The 20,975-nt window shown below is 35.6% G+C and overlaps 1 protein-coding gene and 1 long non-coding RNA gene across 2 annotated transcripts; one reads left to right on the top strand and one right to left on the bottom strand.

Annotated features, from left to right (window-relative positions):
* The first annotated feature begins 1,404 nt into the window (after positions 1-1,404).
* Positions 1,405-4,455, top strand: LOC134529151 (uncharacterized). The gene is made up of 3 exons (XR_010074485.1): positions 1,405-1,925; positions 2,045-2,136; positions 3,290-4,455. It is a non-coding gene; the product is annotated as an uncharacterized LOC134529151 (long non-coding RNA).
* A 4,455-nt stretch (positions 4,456-8,910) lies between these two features.
* Positions 8,911-20,477, bottom strand: LOC134529150 (uncharacterized). Its single transcript, XM_063362924.1, has 3 exons — positions 17,778-20,477; positions 17,511-17,651; positions 8,911-14,926 (listed from the first exon to the last, which is right to left on the bottom strand). Exons 1-3 carry the CDS (start codon positions 18,017-18,019, stop codon positions 12,664-12,666), a joined length of 2,646 nt encoding a protein of 881 aa, XP_063218994.1. The 5' UTR covers positions 18,020-20,477; the 3' UTR covers positions 8,911-12,663.
* Positions 20,478-20,975: the final 498 nt, after the last annotated feature.

Here is a 20,975-nt window from a genome sequence, read left to right as displayed (position 1 = left end):
GCAGGGGAGTTGCAGTCCGCGGCCAGTGAGACGGCACTCACCTGGAGGGCAGGGGAGTTGCAGTCCGCGGCCAGTGAGACGGCACTCACCTGGAGGGCAGGGGAGTTGCAGTCCGCGGCCAGTGTGACGGCACTCACCTGGAGGGCAGGGGAGTTGCAGTCCGCGGCCAGTGAGACGGCACTCACCTGGAGGGCAGGGGAGTTGCAGTCCGCGGCCAGTGAGACGGCACTCACCTGGAGGGCAGGGGAGTTGCAGTCCGCGGCCAGTGTGACGGCACTCACCTGGAGGGCAGGGGAGTTGCAGTCCGCGGCCAGTGTGACGGCACTCACCTGGAGGGCAGGGGAGTTGCAGTCCGCGGCCAGTGAGACGGCACTCACCTGGAGGGCAGGGGAGTTGCAGTCCGCGGCCAGTGTGACGGCTTTCACCTGGAGGGCAGGGGAGTTGCAGTCCGCGGCCAGTGAGACGGCACTCGCCTGGAGGGCAGGGGAGTTGCAGTCCGCGGCCAGTGAGACGGCACTCACCTGGAGGGCAGCAGCAGCAGCAGCAGCAGCAGCAGCAGCAGTATGGAGGGGACTGCAGTCGGTGCTCCAACACGACGATGGTGCACGAGCGGGTCACCGTCATCTGGAGGAACAAGGTAACAATCACATATCTCTGACCCCTGAGAAAAAACAGGGGACGTTTAAGGTGTATTTTTGTTGATGAGGAGGGATGATACGAGCGACGCTTGCTGGTGGTATCGACACTATGCGGAAGGCTCTGGACTGGCGCGCAGTTTTCTCATCGTGCATAGGGAAACTATGAGATTTGAACGATAACCGTAACTTTATACATGGCGGAGTAATTAAGATAAAGGTTTAATTAAAATCCCTTGATTGCTTTCTAAAATCTGCACGGGTGTTTCAAGCCTAAATATTATTTTAAAAACATAGTTTGTAGTCTTTTCCCTCTCCTAAAATACTGTTTGAAAACTAAATGCTGAAAAAAACTTAGCATATTCTTAAATGTTTTTCGTAAACAGGTTACACTGGATAACTGGATCAGTTTTCAAATTGCGTGGTTTTTGCAGAAGCTCTGCACACCAAATGTGCAACCGACTGCATGCATGTGATTTTCAACATATCATAAACAGACCAGATTGATTCAATACTGTATGTCTTCTACATACTGTTCAAAACGTTGTGGTACATACACCACTAAACAAGCACCATCTAGGATTGTACGCAGAATTTCATTTCGTTTGGGAGGTAGAGGGAATAGAACCTCTTTGCCTGCTATTTGCTTTCATTGGTGGGAATGATAGACAATACATGGCTGATTATAAAAATAATTATCGAAATTTATGTCCTTGCTAGTTTATGTGAAACGGGATCGTGAGTTATCGTTACGTTAGGGCGGGTACAGACTAGAACATTTCAACGGACAGAACATTGTTCGCGAACATGTTTGCAACCAATGTGGACGGGAAAACGAACATTTCCCCGTAACAAAAAATGTTCGGTTGTTTGTTCGGTTGCGATCCGATATTTGTCGGTTTTTGCCCGTCACATCAAAGGATGTTCGCCGTGGCTCGGATAACAGTCTGGACGTCGCTGCGAACACTTCCTGCGAACATTCAGTTGTCGACGTGGAGCGGTGTTGTCTTCACGGAGTTAGTAGCGGTGCGTGACTCTTTTGTTATATGAGAATGGAGTGGTCCAAGGAAGATCAAATAAAACTGATAGATTTGTATAAACAACAAACAGTGATATGGGACCCAAACAATGTTAATCATTTCAACAAAATTAGAAAACAAGACGCGTGGGAAGAAATCGGGGCCGAAATGGACAGAGATGTGGACGAATGTAAGAAGAAAATGGAGAGTTTGCTATCAGCATTAAGAAGGGAGAGGAAGAAAATGAAAGACACTGCTGGAACTGGAAAAGGTGGGTTCATTTCAGTTTTATTTTGTAAAGTGGATTCTTTTAAAACATTAGTACATTTTGATTACGTAAACAAAATTTTAAGTCGCACAAATTGTTCTACAAACAGTAATTTGTTACAGGAACTGACGAAATGTACAGAAGTTCCTGGTTCGCTTTCGAAAGTCTACGTTTCTTGCTGGACAAAAATAAACCAAGAAAGACAATTTCGACGGTAAGTACAAGTTGCTTGGTACCAAACGTTCATACTAAGCATATTCATCTTGCCACGTTACTTTCCCTTCTCGTGTAAAATACTCCGCCAACTCTTCCCTTACGTCAAGTACCGCATTCTTTGATCTGCGGGGAACCCTTGTAACTGGCAACAACGAACCCATATCTGTACCATCATCCCTCCAACGCCCGTGTATTACGTCTCCCGCTTCTTCATTATCAAATGTTCCCGGGGGTGTGTAAACTGTAGCAGATTCTGGTCTTTTTCTCAAGAAATTGTGAAGCAAGGCAACAGTCATTACAACTCGCTCAGCATTTTGTGGTTCTAAGAGAAGAGGTTTCCTCAGCACGCGAAAAACTGAAGATGCAATGCCGAACACGTTTTCCACAACCCTGCGAGTACTGCACAACCTGTAGTTAAAAATCCGTTCCTTTGTCCCTTTACGATGATAACCAGCATATACCTTCATAAGGTTGCCCGACAAAGGAAATGCTTCATCCCCAATAAAAAAATATGGGATATCTGTGTTTCTGTTCCTCAATGGGGCGGCGGGAGGAAGATGCAATGAGTTCGATGCAATCCTTTTGCCCAGCTCAGAATTTGCAAATACGCCACCATCCGATATTCGGCCTCGGCATCCCACATCTACAAATAAGAAATTGTAATTGGCATCTACCAAAGCAAAAAGTACTATACTGAAAAATCCTTTGTAGTTTATGTACTCGCTTCCACTATTCATAGGTGACTGTAATACAACGTGTTTACCGTCGAGCGCGCCTACACAATGTGGGAAATGCCACTTGCTTTCAAATTCTCTTGCTACTGCCGCCCATTCTTCTTCAGTAGTAGGAATCTGTAACAGATATATTCAGAACCACATGTAACGACCGGTTGTTATAATTCTCCTTTGACATTTATCCCATTTATTTCATTTACATGTTTATGTTTCTGCCTAACTCAGTGGCAACTAGTCCAATGAAGGGGACGCAGAAACATTATTATACACACGTATTTGACTTGAAATTTTGCAAAATGCAAGAATTACTGTTGTGTGGTGTAATAACAATTTAAACGATGTAGCTATAAAACCAGTGAAACATTATTTGGCTCAAACGATAATTTATTTATAATTACTTATTATGACATTTTTCAGATGCGAGTAGAAAGCGAAGAGAGAGACGTAGAATGTGGTGCAGTTGGAGAATCAGCACAGGAAACTGTACCGAAAAAGAAGAAGCAGCGAGTCGAAGATGCACGTCTGGACAAAGCCTTTCATATATTGTCGTCCACCGCGAGTCAGCTTAACGATGAGTGCGAACATTTTGGAAATTTGGTCGCATCTAAGTTGAGACAGTACAACGTTGATACTAGATGTACAATTGAAAATGACATTATGGGTATTTTCCTTCGCGCTAACAGGGGTTTCTACAATAACACTCAGAATTTTATACAACCACACTATCCATGTCATTTTCCATCGGACAACTCTGTTATGCAGTCAAACACTGTATTGTCCAACCCTACAACCCCGTGTCCTTCAGCAGGATCACCTACCTTGACGTTTGATAATGATGATTTCATTATTCACGATCTCTTATAAAATATTTTTGTTTTAATTACAGTGCTCCTAATGATTTGTAACACAGTGTAAACAACTTTGTCATTTCTTATAAATAAATGTAGAAAATTACGTTAATAAATCTTTCAATTACACAGTACCGCAGAATAAGTCAATACTTACCTTAATGTAATCCTCAAGTCCTTCGATGAGAGCAGAACACACTTCAGGAATAACTGTGCTGATAGTCTGTTTTGAAATTTTAAATACATACTGAAGGCTGGTATACGAATCACCAGTTGCTAAAAAACGTAATGTCAATGCCAGTCTTTCTGTAATTGGAATTGCTTTTCTGAACGACGTATCTCTCTTACCAATTTTCGCTCCTATCAAATTGATCAACCACTCAAAATCTGATGGGTGCATTCTTGTAAAGTTCTTGTAAAGACCACTGACTGACTGAAAACTTAAGTCTGCCAACAAGTTCGAGCCACTATATGTTGTCCTACTTTCATACAGTTTTGTAATCCACCAACGGCGAGATTTCCTTCGCTTTTTAACCGCATAGTGAATGTAAATATATACAGCTGCTGCTACTTGCGCCTGTGTACTCATCGTGCCACTGCTAAGTACGGAATGGGTCACAGGGAACACACCTCGAACAATGTTCGCAAACAATGTTCTTTCGAAATCTGAACACTGTTCGTAAAATGTGTCGAACACTGTTCGCTGTTCTGTTCGCTAAAATGTTCTAGTCTGTACCCGCCTTTAGAGTATTTTATGAAACTACATCACTATGCGTGCCAAATGATTAAACAGATTTATCGCTTCTATCATTAATAAAATAAAATATGTGTGCAAGTAAATACCCTAAAAATCATTCCATCATTGTGTCCCAAACACCAAATTCAAATAGATTAAAAAATCTAATTCGAAAAGTATTCTTTCAACTGTCTGCTGATTGTTTATTCATGTATAGTAATTAGTAAGGCTGTACATAAATGTCTACATAATTCAAAAACTGCAAACGGAAAAAATCTATATATATATATATATATTTTTTTTTTAATTCGTCCTTAAAAAACTAGTCATTCCCTCACAGTTGTGTAAAGCGGGATTGGAGGATAATTGTGAATGATATTTATTGCAGCCTTATTGTTTTTACAAATTGGCAATACTGATATAAAAAACATGGCAAATTGAACATGTGATAGGACTTTTTTGTTAAAAATATTTTAAAGGACAACCTTTTCAAATTTAAATTTTCGGCTGTCATTTACTCACACCGTATTGTAAGAAGGTTAGCGCTTATTTATGTATCATTTATTAAATATTTGTATGTTTTTCTAGGGGTAATAAAGTATCGTGCAATTGCAAGGAAAAGTAAAGTTATGTTTGCTACTTTTGTGCAATTATGTCATTCACTCATCGTCCTTCTCTCATACAATAGTTGGTGAGGGAATTAGAACTGTGTGAGGGAATTATATCTATTAATAAATGCAGAAGGGTTAAGGTTGCTTGGCTTGTTTCAGGGCGCCATATGAAAACAATGGCAAGAAATAAGAAATTATGGGAGCAGAAGCTAAATTAAAGAAAAAAATACGATAGAATTCGAAGCGGGAAAAAACGAAAGGTTGTATTAAAACTTTAGAAAGACTTGAATATTTATCGTAAAAATAAAGTCCAAGTACAGCTTGTAAGTGCTATGAATTTAAGAGAAAAATGACAAAAAGGAAACAATGGCGATTAAATAGTTCAGTTCATAGAAATAAAAAGAAAACAAATTTATGCAAAAAATCTGGCCAGATTACTGGATGAAACGCCATCTGCTAGCCCAGCACCATTTGCAGAACCTGGTATTCAAAACAAAGTAGAAGGTGCGTACGGGTAAATAAAAATAACAACTTCCCTCGTATATTACTAAGCTCGTCAGTCTTTGAATATCAGAATAACTTCAGTAGCTACGCGACGTAAAAAAACAAATCTGAGGTAGCAAGTGAACCAACAATTTTGAAGGAAAAAATGACTCCAACAAAAGAAATTTTCAAATATAAAGTTGGTGATCATGTTCTTGGAAGATGGGATAACGATGTTTAACCAGGTGAAATCCTTTCAGTATGCGATAATGGAGTTTTAATAAGATGCATGAAAAAGGGATCAAAATGCTGTAAGTGGCCCGCAATGAATGACGAAGAACTCTTTGACTGGCATGACGTCATTCAAATAATTAGACCTCACAAGTCGCTTAGAAAAGGTTGTTACTTGGTGGAGGAAGTAGATAAGCAACAACAGTTAAAATGATGCAAAGTTCTAAATACGACTGAAAAGTCAGTTACAGGGAAAATGATAAATCATATTGGTTAAGTAGGAGTGCCATTTATTTTCTTCTTTCTTATTATTTTTTTTTTGTTGGGTTTTAGGGCTTGAATATTAAATAAAGAATTTTGTTTGTCCGTAATATCTTTTAAGAGAGTAAGCTGAATTTAAGATCAATATTAGTACTGAAACGTTGTGATTTAAGTTACTAAGACTAATTATAAATACACATTGCTATGTTTTAGAATGTTACAATGAAATTGTTGTATTATCGATTAATGAGTAAATAATTGCAATTAAAAAGATAATTTATACTTTACGAAGTGTTTTCTTTTTAGATCCCAGTAAAAATCTTTCCCTCAGCGAGCTATCATTCCATTATTTTTGAATTTTATTTTAAACGCCCTCACCAACTTTAAAACTAAAAAAAGTTGGTGACCACTATAACCTTTTTGACAATTAACCCATCTACTATCACATTTACAAAAAAAAATTCATATAATTTTTAAAAATACGGTACCATAAAATAAAAAAAAATAAAGTTTTTTTTTTATTTTAGAATCAACCACATAGGTACATATTTGCTCGGTACGCTGTACATGCTGTGTTATGAAGTGAGTAACAAGGCGTATTCAATTACTTTAAATTTCACAACAACTGCTCGACATTGCGGCCAGCAACAGTGTCGCAGTATTCACGCGCGTCTTGCTGGAAAACGTTCTCTCCCTTCCATTGCCATCCGCAAGCCCGTACATGTGATGCATGTCGTCCTTCTCTGGATTCGCGTGCGGCTAGCTTCCCCTTCGTGGACACCCCTCTTTGCGCCCTTCTCCTCTTGAATACGGGCAGCTGTGAGCTCTTATTGGCCAGACCGTCACCCCCTCCCACAAAACGTGCCTGGAAGAGGGAGGGCGGAGGTCCGCTGAGCTGCGTAGCTTTAAGTCTAGATTTAAAAAAAAAAATATAAAAAAATATAATAAAAAAAATAATAAAATAAAAAATAATAAAAAATTAAAATTTAAAAAAAAAAAACTGGACGAGGACATCTCTCTGCTCGAACAATAATAGAATAGGACAACCTTCATTTATTAATTTCACTTTCTATTTTTCAGGTTTAGAAGACAACAGCCTGGAGGCTAGCTACAGCAATACTGGTTTAGCCTAACTTTGACCGAACTATATTGGAACGCAATAGTTCGGTCCTTAAGGCTAAGATCCTGAGTTTCTCGCGAGCTGGCAAAGACACGCGTAGTTATCTTTGTCCTCAACAGAGCGCACTAGTAGTACGGCTGAACGATGTAGTGACGCGCTGAAAAAGGATTGGGGGGGGGGGGGGGGGGAAGAGGACGCTGTTCTCAGAATTCTTATCTCCCAGCGGGGTGTCATGTTTACGACAGGTCTGGAAGAGGGGGGTGGGGGAAGAGTGTACTCTGCCTCGGCGAGCATTTAGATTTCCAATCCCTTTGCCATTCTGTCCCTTTCCACCACACCCACTCAAGACTACTCGATCCTCAACAAAGCGCAAGGGAATAAATATTACTATTTTTGGTACATTTCAGTTAGAAACCTGTACGTAACCGAGTGCAACCCAAGGTAATTATAATAAATATTAATTTGGTGCACTACACATATACGATATACAAATTGTATGTTTTACTGCGGTGATTATGTGGCCAAAACTGTCAGATTTGGTCTCTTTTGCAAGAACGCTCGTTCACAGCTAACCACTACATTCAAATAAACTGGCCAGTAATGAGTAATGTAGTTTTCCTGCCCCTGTAAAAAAAAATAATAATTTTTAACTGAGTACTACAAAGGTTTTGCGCTTCTACAAAATTTTTTTTTTTTTCCACATTTTGTCACAGGTGTGTGCGTATGTGTATTATACAAACAGTTGAACGTTGACCATCTAATAGCATGACTTTATGTTGCAAAACGGTATTATTTGCTATATTGATATCTGATTAGAACTGTATTTTTCTGTGCAACTATATATATATATATATATATATATATATATATATATATATATACAGGCGAACTTTTTATACTATCGGATAATTTTTTGTAGCTGAATATCTGTCTTCAAAATATTGCAGGTTATTGCATTAATTTTAGTGTTTTAAATGTATTATGTTTTTATGTATGTATACATGAGGCTAGAGCTAGAAAAACGTTTTTGTTTGCTTTTTTAGCTGACCTGTGGCTTTTGATTACACTTTTTTTTTATATGTGATGTATAAAAACGTTATTAGTAAATGTCCTGGCATTCGTACTTCTTGTAAAAAATATAATCATATTTTCGAAAATTAAACTATCATTTAGTAATTTATTATTGCAATATAAATACTTGTGTATGCCAGTCGCGTCTGGCGAAATGAGGAGCTCCTTCACGCTATCCCTACTGGTGACGTCAAGCATCACTGGTAGTTCGTTTTTTATGTATGAACTGGATGTCAAAGAGGCTCGAAATAAACATCAGTTGTAACTAATAATAATAATAATAATTTAATTATGAAAGGGCCACATACTCGAAGAATCGCCTTCTCTACGCAATCAAACGTGTTTTAAAATATCTAAGGAGTAGGCTACACGTCATAGGTTGTATAAGAATATTTCGGAGGGAGCTAACCAAGGATATTTTATCGTGCATACAGATAAAGTGATATTTTAAGAGTAGTATTATCCCCCCCCCCCCCCCCAACACCACCACCAAACTGATGGATTTATTGGCACATCCGTACATAAAAAAAAAACACTGCTCCAGAATCTGCACCTGAATCGTCTTAGTGGGAAAAAGGTGTACATAAATTACGAGATCACTGAGGTTATAAGGAAGGTAATCAACCAGAGTAAGTGATTAGGAGCAAGGAATACTAATGCAATAAATATTCCATTGATATAATTTAATGATAATTTTTACTCACGTTTTAGAAGTTGATATTGCTGAATAGCAAATTTTTCATTTTAAAATATTGTAACAATGAAAAATTGCGAACCAATAAACATTTTTTGCTTAGTATATCATTTTATTATGTCTTAAGACAAATGGAAACTAGATATTATGAGTACGAAATATTTGTAAGTAATAAAAATTTACATAATAAAATACTTACATTCATACAAAATACAAATATTTTTCTTAGATATACAAGTATAACTACATTTCATTTTCGGCCAACGAACAAATAGTTTTGCTTTGGGCCCTGATAATAATACATAATTACATTTTCATTTTTCACCAAAAGTACATGAGGCACAAAAGTCAATAAATCTTAAACACACAATAAAAATATACCCAGATACAAACACCAATACAATAAAATAAAATACAATACAATACAATACTAATTTTAACTGAACATTTTTTGGATATATGCATAATTTTATTAAAATTAATCAGAAAGTAATGCAGTTACATGTTTGCAACCTTACGTACTTCACTTGCCTTTAACGAATCCGGATAAGTTCAATGTTTAGCCAGCCGAAAAGGATGTTTAGATTTTATTTTTAAACGCATGTGAAATTAGTCCTTTTTTTTTTAACACTTCATCGCTGTCACGTGAATTTACGGCAACATACATTATTATTGTACTTTTGTTTTGTAGTAACGATCTGTAGGCTAAATATGTACATGTGTTTGTTGAAACTTCGTTTTAAACATCCATATACATAAATTAATTTTGTCAATTTATTTATAGATACCAGTAAAATACAAAATAAATTATATTTATTTTACGTCCTCTTAAATTATTTAAATGATATATAAAATATGACCAAAAATATTTCAAATGAAGAAGTATTTTCAACTTCAAGTACGCGAGAATTACACAGACTCATTTACTTGCGTATTGCATAGCATACATACTTCACGTCCATTTCTGACAGTCTTGCAAAGTCACTTCCAAAGTATCTACAAGTATATTCTTCAGGCGAATTCGGACACGGCATTATAATCTTACATTATATCTAGAAGACGTGTTCTTACATTTGCTTGGAGTTTTAAATTATTTTTTTGAAATAATAAAGTCAATTTTAAAGTTTAACTCATTGCAGAAACACTTACGCAATATATTTGGTGGTTCTCTGCAAGTGTATTTTGTGTTTTATTATAGTTTGATAATGAAGTTAATATGAATTTATTGCCTTTTTTCTGATATGTGTATACATTAGATGTATATGAATATAAAAATTTATGTAACAGGATGAATCTTAAATGGTTTGAACAGTTATCTATAATGACTGAGTAGGTTTTTTCATTAAAAGCCTTTCTTTTTTACTGTTTAAGTTGGATTTCTTTATAACTCAAAAAAATTATCACGTAACTAAAAAAATGAATAAAAGAGCAAACTTCTGTTCGTATGTAGGTGTTAATTTTGCTACCGTTTAAATCATGAAAATAATGTAATACAATTTGTTCTCTAGATAATTAGATTTAGAAGTAAGGCTACATATTTTAGTCATTACCATGGTACGACTTCCGGAAAAGTTTTACATTTATATATTTTTTTTACAGAAGGTACCGGAGCTTGCAGGTTGCGCAGAAAGGAATTGTATTGTTTGTGAGAGTTCTCTGTTCGCAGTAACACCTATGATATATGTTTGATGTTCTGTTTACAACTCATCGTTAAAACTAAATTTTACATACTGATTATTATCCTTTTATTTAAAATCTAAGTTATTTACAGTGTTTAAAATATGCTTTCTTGCGTTTCGTTTTGTTTGTATGATATTTGAGTCACCCGCAAAGATAATGAGATAGATATTTTATACTGCTTCTTTCGCAGTTTTTTTAATTTTAGTCTTGACAATGGGGAAGCAATTATACAGGCTGTGCTAAATAGATAAATTATGCTTTATGTCATTGAGATCAAACTCTTCTATTTTTGTGCATTTTATAGTATTCCTAGTTTAGTTAATTTATCCAACAATATATTTATACAATCAAGGCCTTAGATGCTTTATAAAAAAAACTCATCTGATTCATAATCAGTTGCCGTGTATAGATTTATTTTGTAGATAATAAGCAGTATGGGTTTTAGTGCTTAGAGTTGATGTAAAACCATGTATTAAATTTGAAAGTATTTTGTACTTTTCATACTTAAAATTATCATACAATGTTCAAATATTTTTCGATATAATTAAGGACACCTGTATTTCGTGAATACATCTCGTGTCAGGCTATTTCACACATAACTGTAGCTTTTTTTTCTTAGAGGTTTGGCGAATTGCGGGCGTGCAGCAGTACGGTAACTACGTCCTCATTGGCCCCGTCAAGTGCGGGAAAACAGCCTTCACCGACCACAGCCAATAATTACAAGAAAAATCTACAGTGTTTTGTTAAATACCTTGACACGAAATGTATTAGCGAAATACAGGTGTCCCTAAATATAAGACGTAATTGCTCTCGGACGATAATTTTCTTTACTGGTATTATCACCTTTCTTATGCAGGAGAATAGTTTTTGTAGTCTTGTGATTCCCATTCTGAAATAATTCCAATAATGGAATATGTGTTTATTATAATAAATGGAGAAGTGTATATAATATTAGCAAATGGCTCATTAAAAATATGAAAAGAAATAATCATAAATTACAAATCATTCTACTGCACATAAATCACAGATTTTAAAAAGCAAAAATTACTATAACATTCAAAATATTACAGAGCGTGCAATGTAGAAAACACGGACGCATGTTGTTGTCTAAATGCAATAAATAAAATACAAGTCTGCGGCTTTAAAAACAAAAGAAATAAAATGTTTCATAAATATTCAACGCTTGTAAGGGTACAACTATTACACTGATATGACATAGTTTTTCTAGTAAGTACATCATACAAATTCCTAACCAGGCACACACAAATATATAATTTGTGTTACACTTCAATAAATTTGGCCATGATTTAAACCTAATAAATAAAGAATGCAAACAAGCTAAACTCTACAGAGTATCGTCGAATAAAATCTGGGCCAAAAGTAAATCAATATTTTAGTGCTCAATACAATTCGAAGGAAATGGAAGATATTTTGTAGTATTATAAATGATAATACAAGGATTGCTGATTTGGTTTTGTATTAATTTTGAGCGTAAAACCACCCCGAAAATATTGAATAAATTTTTCAGTTAAACTGCATATAAACTGAACTGGTTTGCTAGCTGTCTTGCTATCGTAAACATGACTGTGAGTCTGATTGGCCATGTTGGTGATATGCACGATTTTCAAGGCTGTCTCCCGATATTATATATGTGTTTTATTTTTATACAAAATGAAGCACGAATATGTTATATATTTATTGTATGAGATACTAGTTGCAAAGACGTTACAGTTTGATTTTATGGGTAGTGAATCAGTGGTATAAAATAACTTCATTTATTTTTTCCCGATAACATCTTTTTGACATTAGTATAAAATAATCACTCGCCAACCAGAGAACCTTATTTTTTGTAGTCATGAAAAAAAAATGTTTGTATTCAATATCAGCTAATAACTTACTATTGCTTATGTCATCAAATACATTTACAGTACTGTTCAATTTGTACAAGCATGAGAAGTAAACAATAATTAGAATTTTTTTATCAGATATAAAGCATCACTGTATCAAATTAAAAAAAAGAGTTCTCGTCAGCCACACAATTTCTGTCTCTCAAAATTCACACATCTGAAATTTTGCGTTTCTTTGAACGACTTTCTTGTGCCTGTATAATATATTCTGGCTCACGAATCGGTTGTCCCCTGGGACGACATGGATCAGCAAGCTCTGGCAACAAGCAGTTGTTAAAAAATCGCAACAATTTTGACTCCATTTTCTCAAGCCAGAAACAATCATCTCTCACAATTCTTTCTATTGAAATGCCTTTCGTTGTCCAAACGACAAAATCACACCACTTTCTTCGTGTGATGTGTAATTGCCCTTGCACTTGATAGTAGTAATTGTGAGAGCGATTCAAGCAAAGCTCGCCGTCGACAACTCTGCAAAAGAACGTTTTCAGCTGCATTGCTGCATCTAAAGGGTTAAGTTCCCTTGCAGAGTATGGACATTTCACCTCCACCAAACCATCTTCATCAACTAAACCATCAGGAGAAGCTGCAAGAAAGCAATGCTGAAGGTCAACGAAGAGACCACATTGTTTAACAGTATGGCCTGTTTGTTCTTCGTATAAAGCGACAGCTATGCGCTCGTTTGCTAGACCATGTATTGTGGCAGCATTCTCCAATACACGACTGTACACAATCGCTTCCACTGTCACTTTACACGAAGTATTTTCCCTCATTTTACAGACACGTCCGAAAAAGGAAGCAGTGACTCGTTTTCTCCGCTCCTTCATCCACAACTGACTGCTTCCTTGATCTCGTGTCTGCACCTCCAGATCATTCCTTTCTTGCACTGTAAGCTCTATGCTTCTCATCACAGACTCAGTCAGAATTTCTAGTTCAAGACCAGAAGCTGGAGGCTGAGTTGCATGAGGACCATAGCTCTTATCACCCTGTGGTTTAAATGATTCCGATTTCCGTGGTACATGCGGATTCATATCCAACCTTCGCCTACAGTTCGCCTGCTGTTTCTGTCTTTTTGCCATTAATCGCTTCACAGTCACTCCAGGGCTGTGACCTGTGATCGCCTTCATAGTTTGTCCATGCCATTTGTAGCGAAGTTGGAAAGACAAACCAGCAGCAGTAGCCCTACGGCTGTAAGACCCCTGCTGTGAACGGTTTATCTGCTTACCGCCAGCCATCCTTGCAACTAATGACATGTACATTTCTGCTTGGTTGGTTGTGAGATCCATTACAAGTGCTTGTGACTTTGCTCTCACTCGGTCAAAAGCTTGTTTGATTCCCACAATCAATTCACGAGGCAATGCGTCATAACTGCAGGGATTTGCTGTTTTACCAGCTCTCTCACACACATCTAAATTGCATAACTTATGGTCTCCAAACACATGGTTGGGCACATTTAGAAGTGTTGATTGAAGTAGCATAGCATCACCCCCACAGTTGCTGATACAACCTCTTGCACAGCGACAGAGGGCTTTGATTTTCGACTGGCTGAGATGCCGCATATGGATGCCCTTGGCTATGGCATAAAGATTCTTTTTGAGATTCTTCACGACATGGTTAGCACATTCAATCTTTTCAACATCTCTTCCGTACGAAACATTTGCAACTATGGCTGCATGCACACTTGAATCCCCATCACCAACAAACTTCTTAAATTGAAGTTTGTACTTGGCTTCACAGAACCGGAAACCTTCCACTATAATGTCTGCCTCCATTGCAGTGGAAGAATCAGTCCAGTTCCGGAAACACAGGTGAGGCGTGGGTTCCTTTTCCATCCGTTCGCTCCGAATGCATGCGGTACAATATTTGTTTCTCACACCAAGGAATAACAATTTCTTAGTGTAGAAGCCAATTATTATAGCACATCCAGACTTAGCAGAATACCTATGACCATAGGATCTTTGGCTCCAACCTCCATCCAAAATTCCTATGGTCCAAGCATATTCCTCATTTCCAACCATACAGATGCGTCCATCATCTTTCGCCATAGAGAACTCTTCCAGTGCAGCATCTTCCATTTCCTTCTGCAACATTGCCTTCCAGTGCTCTCCGATTCTGTTCTCGTGATAAGAAAAGCAACCCGGGCTCATAGGATGCATATCAATTAGTGACAATAGTTCATACAATGGTCCGTAGCCTAGACCAACCGAAATTGCGCCCCAAACAATCTTATCGTTGATATCTAAGTTGGTATCGATTTTGCATTTTCTTTTTCTTCCCACTGGAAGGCATTCCACAGGCTCAGATTTGAACTGCTGCTCTTGATTGCAGTGAGTGCACTTAAATTTAAAATTTGTCAGCAGACCGTACCTGTTGACACTTTCCAGAAAATATGTTCCTGAAGATGAAATGGGACACCTGTAAAACCAACATAATAATAATTTCTGGTAACATCTCCCAAAAACATTTGTTACCCGTTTGGCTTTCACACAATAAACAAGACAATTTTTTACTAGCATCGGCAATTTAGCTATAACTATTGCTATACATTGGTACTCAAGCTGTTAGGTTGTGATTTTATTAATTTCATACAACTGCTCTAACAGCATAATATTGCATACATCCAAACTACTGTCGTTAAAATCGAACATAAATAGCTTGCAGTGAATCCTGAAAGATCTGCCCGACTCTTTGTGATAAAAGATTATTCTATATATACGTAAATGTACGTTGAAGTGCACTGAGGTAAGGTGGTCAAGTTATCAGTACGGGTGTTACCTCGTTTCACCATACACAATAATCTTAGCAGCTCCTGAGCTCTGTCGAGTGACATGTGAACAGAATAAAATGAAAGAGATAAACTTACATGCCAGTAGGTTCGCTAATTTTTGAATATGAACAGAAGCTTCTTTATCTTTGTACTTATCAATATAATAACATGCACACCACTACAGTTTTCCCAAACTGTTGATGTGCATGTCACAATTAAATAAAAAAATAATTGTGACATGGCTCGAACAGATATACATTTTACATGCTTAAAAATTATGCTATTTTAATGTAAGTCTGAAATGTTGTTCAAGAAAAGGATACAATTTTCATTTGCATTTCACTGTGCTGCAAGAAGCCATGTGGCCATGGCCACATTTATTCGCGCATTTGCCCTCTTACACATCATGGTATAGTAAAACACTATTTCGATCGTCATCGTCTTCACCTCCAAAAAATTAATAATAAAAAATTAATAAAAAATAAATTGGATATTTACGTTGAGGTATTAAAATGTTACTTACTCGTAGAACAGATAGGTACTATCGCCATATCGGCAGACACGTTGGCACGTCCAACTGTCGTAAGCCAAGCGTGCAAATGTTATGATGCTATCTTCTTATAAGTAACAAGAATATGCACAATTAGAATATTACGTTTTTAAATTATTAAAAAATATATTTATCTTGTTCCTTTTACTATGTTTCTTAAAAAATTTCTGCAACAACGTTCTTCCGAAAGAAGGTATACACCGATTTTAAAGGTGCGTGCCTACTTTTTAATTTTATTTTTTTAGTAATTAGAAAATAAAAATTGGTACTTTTCCCACTTTCATCATTGAGGCTGCGACCCAAATTTAAAGTTTCCAGCCCTTTTGACAGTGGGTTGGAATTTGTATAGGCCATTGTGTGAGCGAGTGAATTACTTTTTGCATATTCGAGCAATTCTAAATTTAGGCCCTAAGTTTAATTATAACAATTTCACGTCAGCCAGAAAGCTCAAAGGCTGGTAAAACAATAGAATTTTATTTCATATAATTCTGTATCAATTTCATCTAAGTATTACACACCCATTTAAACACAATTTCTATACATAATAATTTTACTTCAGCAAGGTCTTCGGTTTCTTGTAACAAATAAAATTACCTAAAAAAATAACTGGACATACTTAAACAAAGTTTTTAAATTGTAACATTTGCCAAAGAATTTAAATAAATCTAACTGCAAATGTAAGAACACAGTATAAAGGTCTTTAAAATTGTATTTTGGAAAATTACCTCAATGTTTATTTGCTAAAACTCCTCATTTCACTTGTTGTGTGTGCGCGCACGTGGAACTTATGTTTCTATGATCATTTATAGTTGCAAATAATGTAGCGGAAGTTAAATTGAAAAATATATAATTCTTTCTGGCCAATATTTGTTTACAAACAAAATTTTACAGACCCCAAAAGCAAAAAAAAAAAAAAAGAATCGCCACTGCCTTGTAATTGTGTTTCTAACGAACTTGTATAACTAACGAAAATGTGTAACTGCTAGGGGTTAGTGATACAATAAATGCTTGGGTAGTGAAAAATCCATTGTTGAACGACAGCATCGAGAGATTGGCCCTTATTTTTGTATCGTTATATACATAACTAAATAATTACGGGAGGAAGTGGCCGTAGGCGGCTGGTCCGCTCGGCGCGCAGGGGGGTTCCTTTGCGCGGCTGCCAAAAGTATGAAATTAAAAGAAAAACATAATATTGTTCGTACTGCAATTCAACTTTGCATTGCTTAGTGTAAAACTATACGATAAAAATGGAACCCTGTAATTTTTTAGCATAGTAATTATTTTTTTTGTTTGTTGGGGCAAAAGTCCATCTTTCCCCGATGAAAATTTTATATGGTGTGCAATTTTTTTTCCACTATAGTGTTTAACCTCTTATCGAATAAAGGCTTACTACGTTAGTAAGTAGCTCCACCACAGTTCACTCGATATATGCGTTAGCTGTGATTACATTGGCTATTTATCTCTCCTCGTCAATATGGCTCAAATATATTTTCCTTTTATTTTCAACATTTATTAATTTAAATCGGTATTGTTACATATCTATCCTATTTACTTACTAACTAATGAAGTCAATAAGTTTGTAGAAGAATTTTCAACCTTCCAGCCGGTTAAACGTTCAGAAGGCGGTAAACAGTAGTGGAAAAAAATCTAAATAACTCAATTTTACATAAAACAATTTTTACCTGTGTCTCTCCAGAAGACGGCATTGCACCATGAAGTGACGAACGTCAACCATCATTCGACCCTCTAACATACTGAGTCCCGGATCTGTCTGTGGCAATGGAGGCTCGTAAACCACTATCAGCGGAGGAAGGTCATCATTCCTAGAAGAGTTATTCCCTTTTAAGAAACATAGCCCATACAATAATTTTTATTCATATGAGTATTATCACATGAATTCTAAATTTACCTGTCATATCACAAACAAGATATGTAAGTGTAAAGCTTACCCTTGATAGTCATCGGACAGAGTATGTGTACTGTCATCAGTGTTGCGTGATGTACACGCCGCCACTGAAGACGCCATGGTGGTTACATCTGGCACTGTGGGGACCGAACTTTCACCGCCTGGGCTCTCTGGCAAGGTTGGTGTTGCAGGACCATCACCAGCAGGCAGAGGGTTCTGTGTCAACCCCAGCTTCTTCTTTTTTCTCGCTAATGTTGCAAGCCTAAGTGAAATAATATAATTCATTAGAGTAGTTAAAGAATTTTAATTTGCCTTTGCTTTAATATTCATTAAGTTTGCTAGTTTAAGATTTATTAAAAATTTATTTAAAGGAAACTATTTAATTAAAAATAGCCTGTCCCCCCCCCCTTCTTTTTTTTGTGATTCATCTGCTGTTTGCCTAGATTTAGTCCATTAATCATTAATCTCTCTGTTGTCTATTTTCATCTGTAATATTTTTTAAAATATTTCTGAGTTAAGTGGTTTTTGTTTGTTGATTTTACTCTCGAATTGTTTAAGGTTTTTTCTGGGTGCACTTATAGCAATTTTTGCGGAAATTTTGATTTATTTACTACACATTATAGCATAAGTTTCGACCAATAGGTGGCACGGTAAAATGTCTAACATGTTTTTTATGTGATTAATTACGCATTTGTATTTAAAAATGCTTAAACTGTCTTTGGAATTTTGAATTCTATTCTGAACCACCTTTAGCATGTTACTGAATTTTACGTAACTATAAAAGATGTTGTCAATAACTTAATATGTTGCTCAGAATTCATATAGTATTACATTTGGCAAATTTTAAACCTGTAGATGCTCTTTAATAGTACTTAATTTTTTTTCATTATTTTTGCAAACAGTAGTTGTACCTTCGGAAATAAAAAGTAAATATTACAAAACTAAACTTGAAAAATATTTATCTACTGTATTAATCTTTATGCTACAAAACGAAATTTCGTTTGTGTGTGGGTACATTTTCACATTTGTAGTGTTACGTAACTGTTTACATACACGGATATCATCGTGATTATGGTTAAATATTTTTTTAATAAAATTAGTCAAGATTTAATTTAATAATGGGCCATTTCAGCGAAAAACTTGTAATGAAATGTTGGTATTCTGTAAGACAATGAGTTGAAGGATTGCTGGAATCAGAAGAAAAAAACAGTATGTGACGAAATTGTTTGTTTGTTTTTTTCGAAAGAGGAAGTATCTAAAATAAACTTAATCTCATAACGTGCCAGAGACGATTAAATGTTATGTTTTTGTGCACGTAAACTGTCAACAGAAAATAAAATTTTTCTAAATGGCCTGCTTGTTTTTAGTGCATTATATACTGTATTTTATATACGCATTTGTTATAGGAATATACTATAAACTTTGACTTAATGGAACGATGTACGACATGTAATATGATTTGTCTTGTCATTTAGGTTGTATTTCCCAGGTTAGAACGAACAGTTACAACTCAAATGGAATTTTTAAGTAAGTACTTAAGTTTAAAAATTCATAATATGTTTGTGCCGCGTAGAATGCATGAAAACCATCGATAACTATATAATAATTGCCGCGGACTAATACGTATGCACTCATTTATACAAATTTGATTTCCTAGTCTAAACTCCCCCGTATCAAATACAGTCCTGCTACGATATTTGTTTTGTTTGCATTCATTTTGTTTTAGCACACCAATGTTTTTTTATGGCATATAAAACGTGCATTTTGTATCTAATTCTTATTCCTTACATTACTTTCTTTAGAAAATTTCAAATACGTAAGGAAAAATCATTAAAAAAAATATAGAATTTTCAACGTACCAGCGCAGCGGTGCGACTTCCTGAAAGATTTTATGTAGTTTTACGTTTCATAGTCCAAGAAACCCATAACCATCATCAGTTCTAAAGTTATATGTATATGTATGTATATATATATATATATCACAATTTTATGAACACGATAACTGCCGTAATTTTTCGCACATCAATTCCAAACTGATACATAAAATCAAGTAATGGAAAATCTCGATCGAGTTCGTCAATGGACAAAATCAGTCCATAGGGGTAGAAATGGGGAAGGTTTTTTTTAACAGAAAAATCGCAACAACTTCCATAATATGATGCATATCGCATCCGTGTGAACATAAAGCTTAAAGGAAAAAATAGGAAGAACTTTTGTCTGAATAAGTTTTTGATACGACCAACCATAACTGCAAGGGGTGTAAAAATTTAAGTGTTTCGGACCAAAAAAATCGTAACTCTCTTATTATGCATACTATCGAATCCGTTATAATTCTTCAAAAACCTTGTAATTTTTTAACTAAATCTTTTGTCGGAAACAATTTTTGATTAGACGAACCATTTTTGCAGGGGTTAAACAGGAATTGACAAAAAAAAAATCATTGCTCCCTTAGTAGGCACACCATCGAATATGTTCTAACTGTTTGTAAATCTTATAAACGTTATCAAAAAATTTTGTCTGAAACAATTTTAGATACACCCAATCATTGCAGAGTTATCCTTAATTTTCGCTATAGCAAAAAACTATGGGGAAATATTGAATAAACACAATCTCTTTCATTGCTATATCAATTTGTTATTTAATTTGAGGTGTTGCAGTTACTAGGAAACATGTATCACATTAAAAGAATATTCATATTTTTAAATTTTTATATAACCAAGCATCACTGCAATGGGTGAAATAACAAAAAAAAAATCATTGTTTGAGTAACTACGCTATATAATATATACGTCTTAATTTTTTATAAAAATTCTAAATACTATCTCAAACCTTTATCAAATAAATAAATACTACAAAATATACGGGCGAAAGGGATTTTTAATATAATGCCATTGATTTTAACACCAACACAGTATGTACAAGAAAAGGGTAATGTAATTATTTAAAAAAAAAATTACCGCTAGTTATAAATTAATAAATTCTTTAAACTCTAAACCAATAAAACGGCTAATAATATAAATATATATAACATAAATATATACATATGAATGGACTGGAATTACTTTTCCGGGGGAAAAAAAATACAATATGTGATTACAATGTAGAACAAGTACATAAAAATACTTACTCAAGTTGGCGTCGATGGGCTTCTTTCCATTTCCTGCTGTGCTTCATTTTAAATACACGTCCACTTACTATTGCTGATACTAGTGTTGTGTTTTGACCGTTTCGAAGCGATAAT

This window comes from Bacillus rossius, chromosome 2 (assembly GCF_032445375.1).
Source record: "Bacillus rossius redtenbacheri isolate Brsri chromosome 2, Brsri_v3, whole genome shotgun sequence".
NCBI classification, from domain to species: domain Eukaryota; kingdom Metazoa; phylum Arthropoda; class Insecta; order Phasmatodea; family Bacillidae; genus Bacillus; species Bacillus rossius.
The sequence above is the reverse complement of the archived record's forward strand: the minus strand, read 5'-3'. Positions and strand labels throughout refer to the sequence as shown.

Excerpts from the sequence above, each read along its gene's own strand:
- LOC134529150 (XM_063362924.1), bottom strand. The coding sequence starts at position 18,019 with ATGAATTATATTATTTCACTTAGGCTTGCAACATTAGCGAGAAAAAAG. Across the intron at positions 17,652-17,777 it reads CTGTCCGATGACTATCAAGG|GAATGATGACCTTCCTCCGC; the intron begins GTAAGCTTTACA and ends TAACTCTTCTAG. Across the intron at positions 14,927-17,510 it reads CGTCTTCTGGAGAGACACAG|GTGTCCCATTTCATCTTCAG; the intron begins GTAAAAATTGTT and ends TTGGTTTTACAG.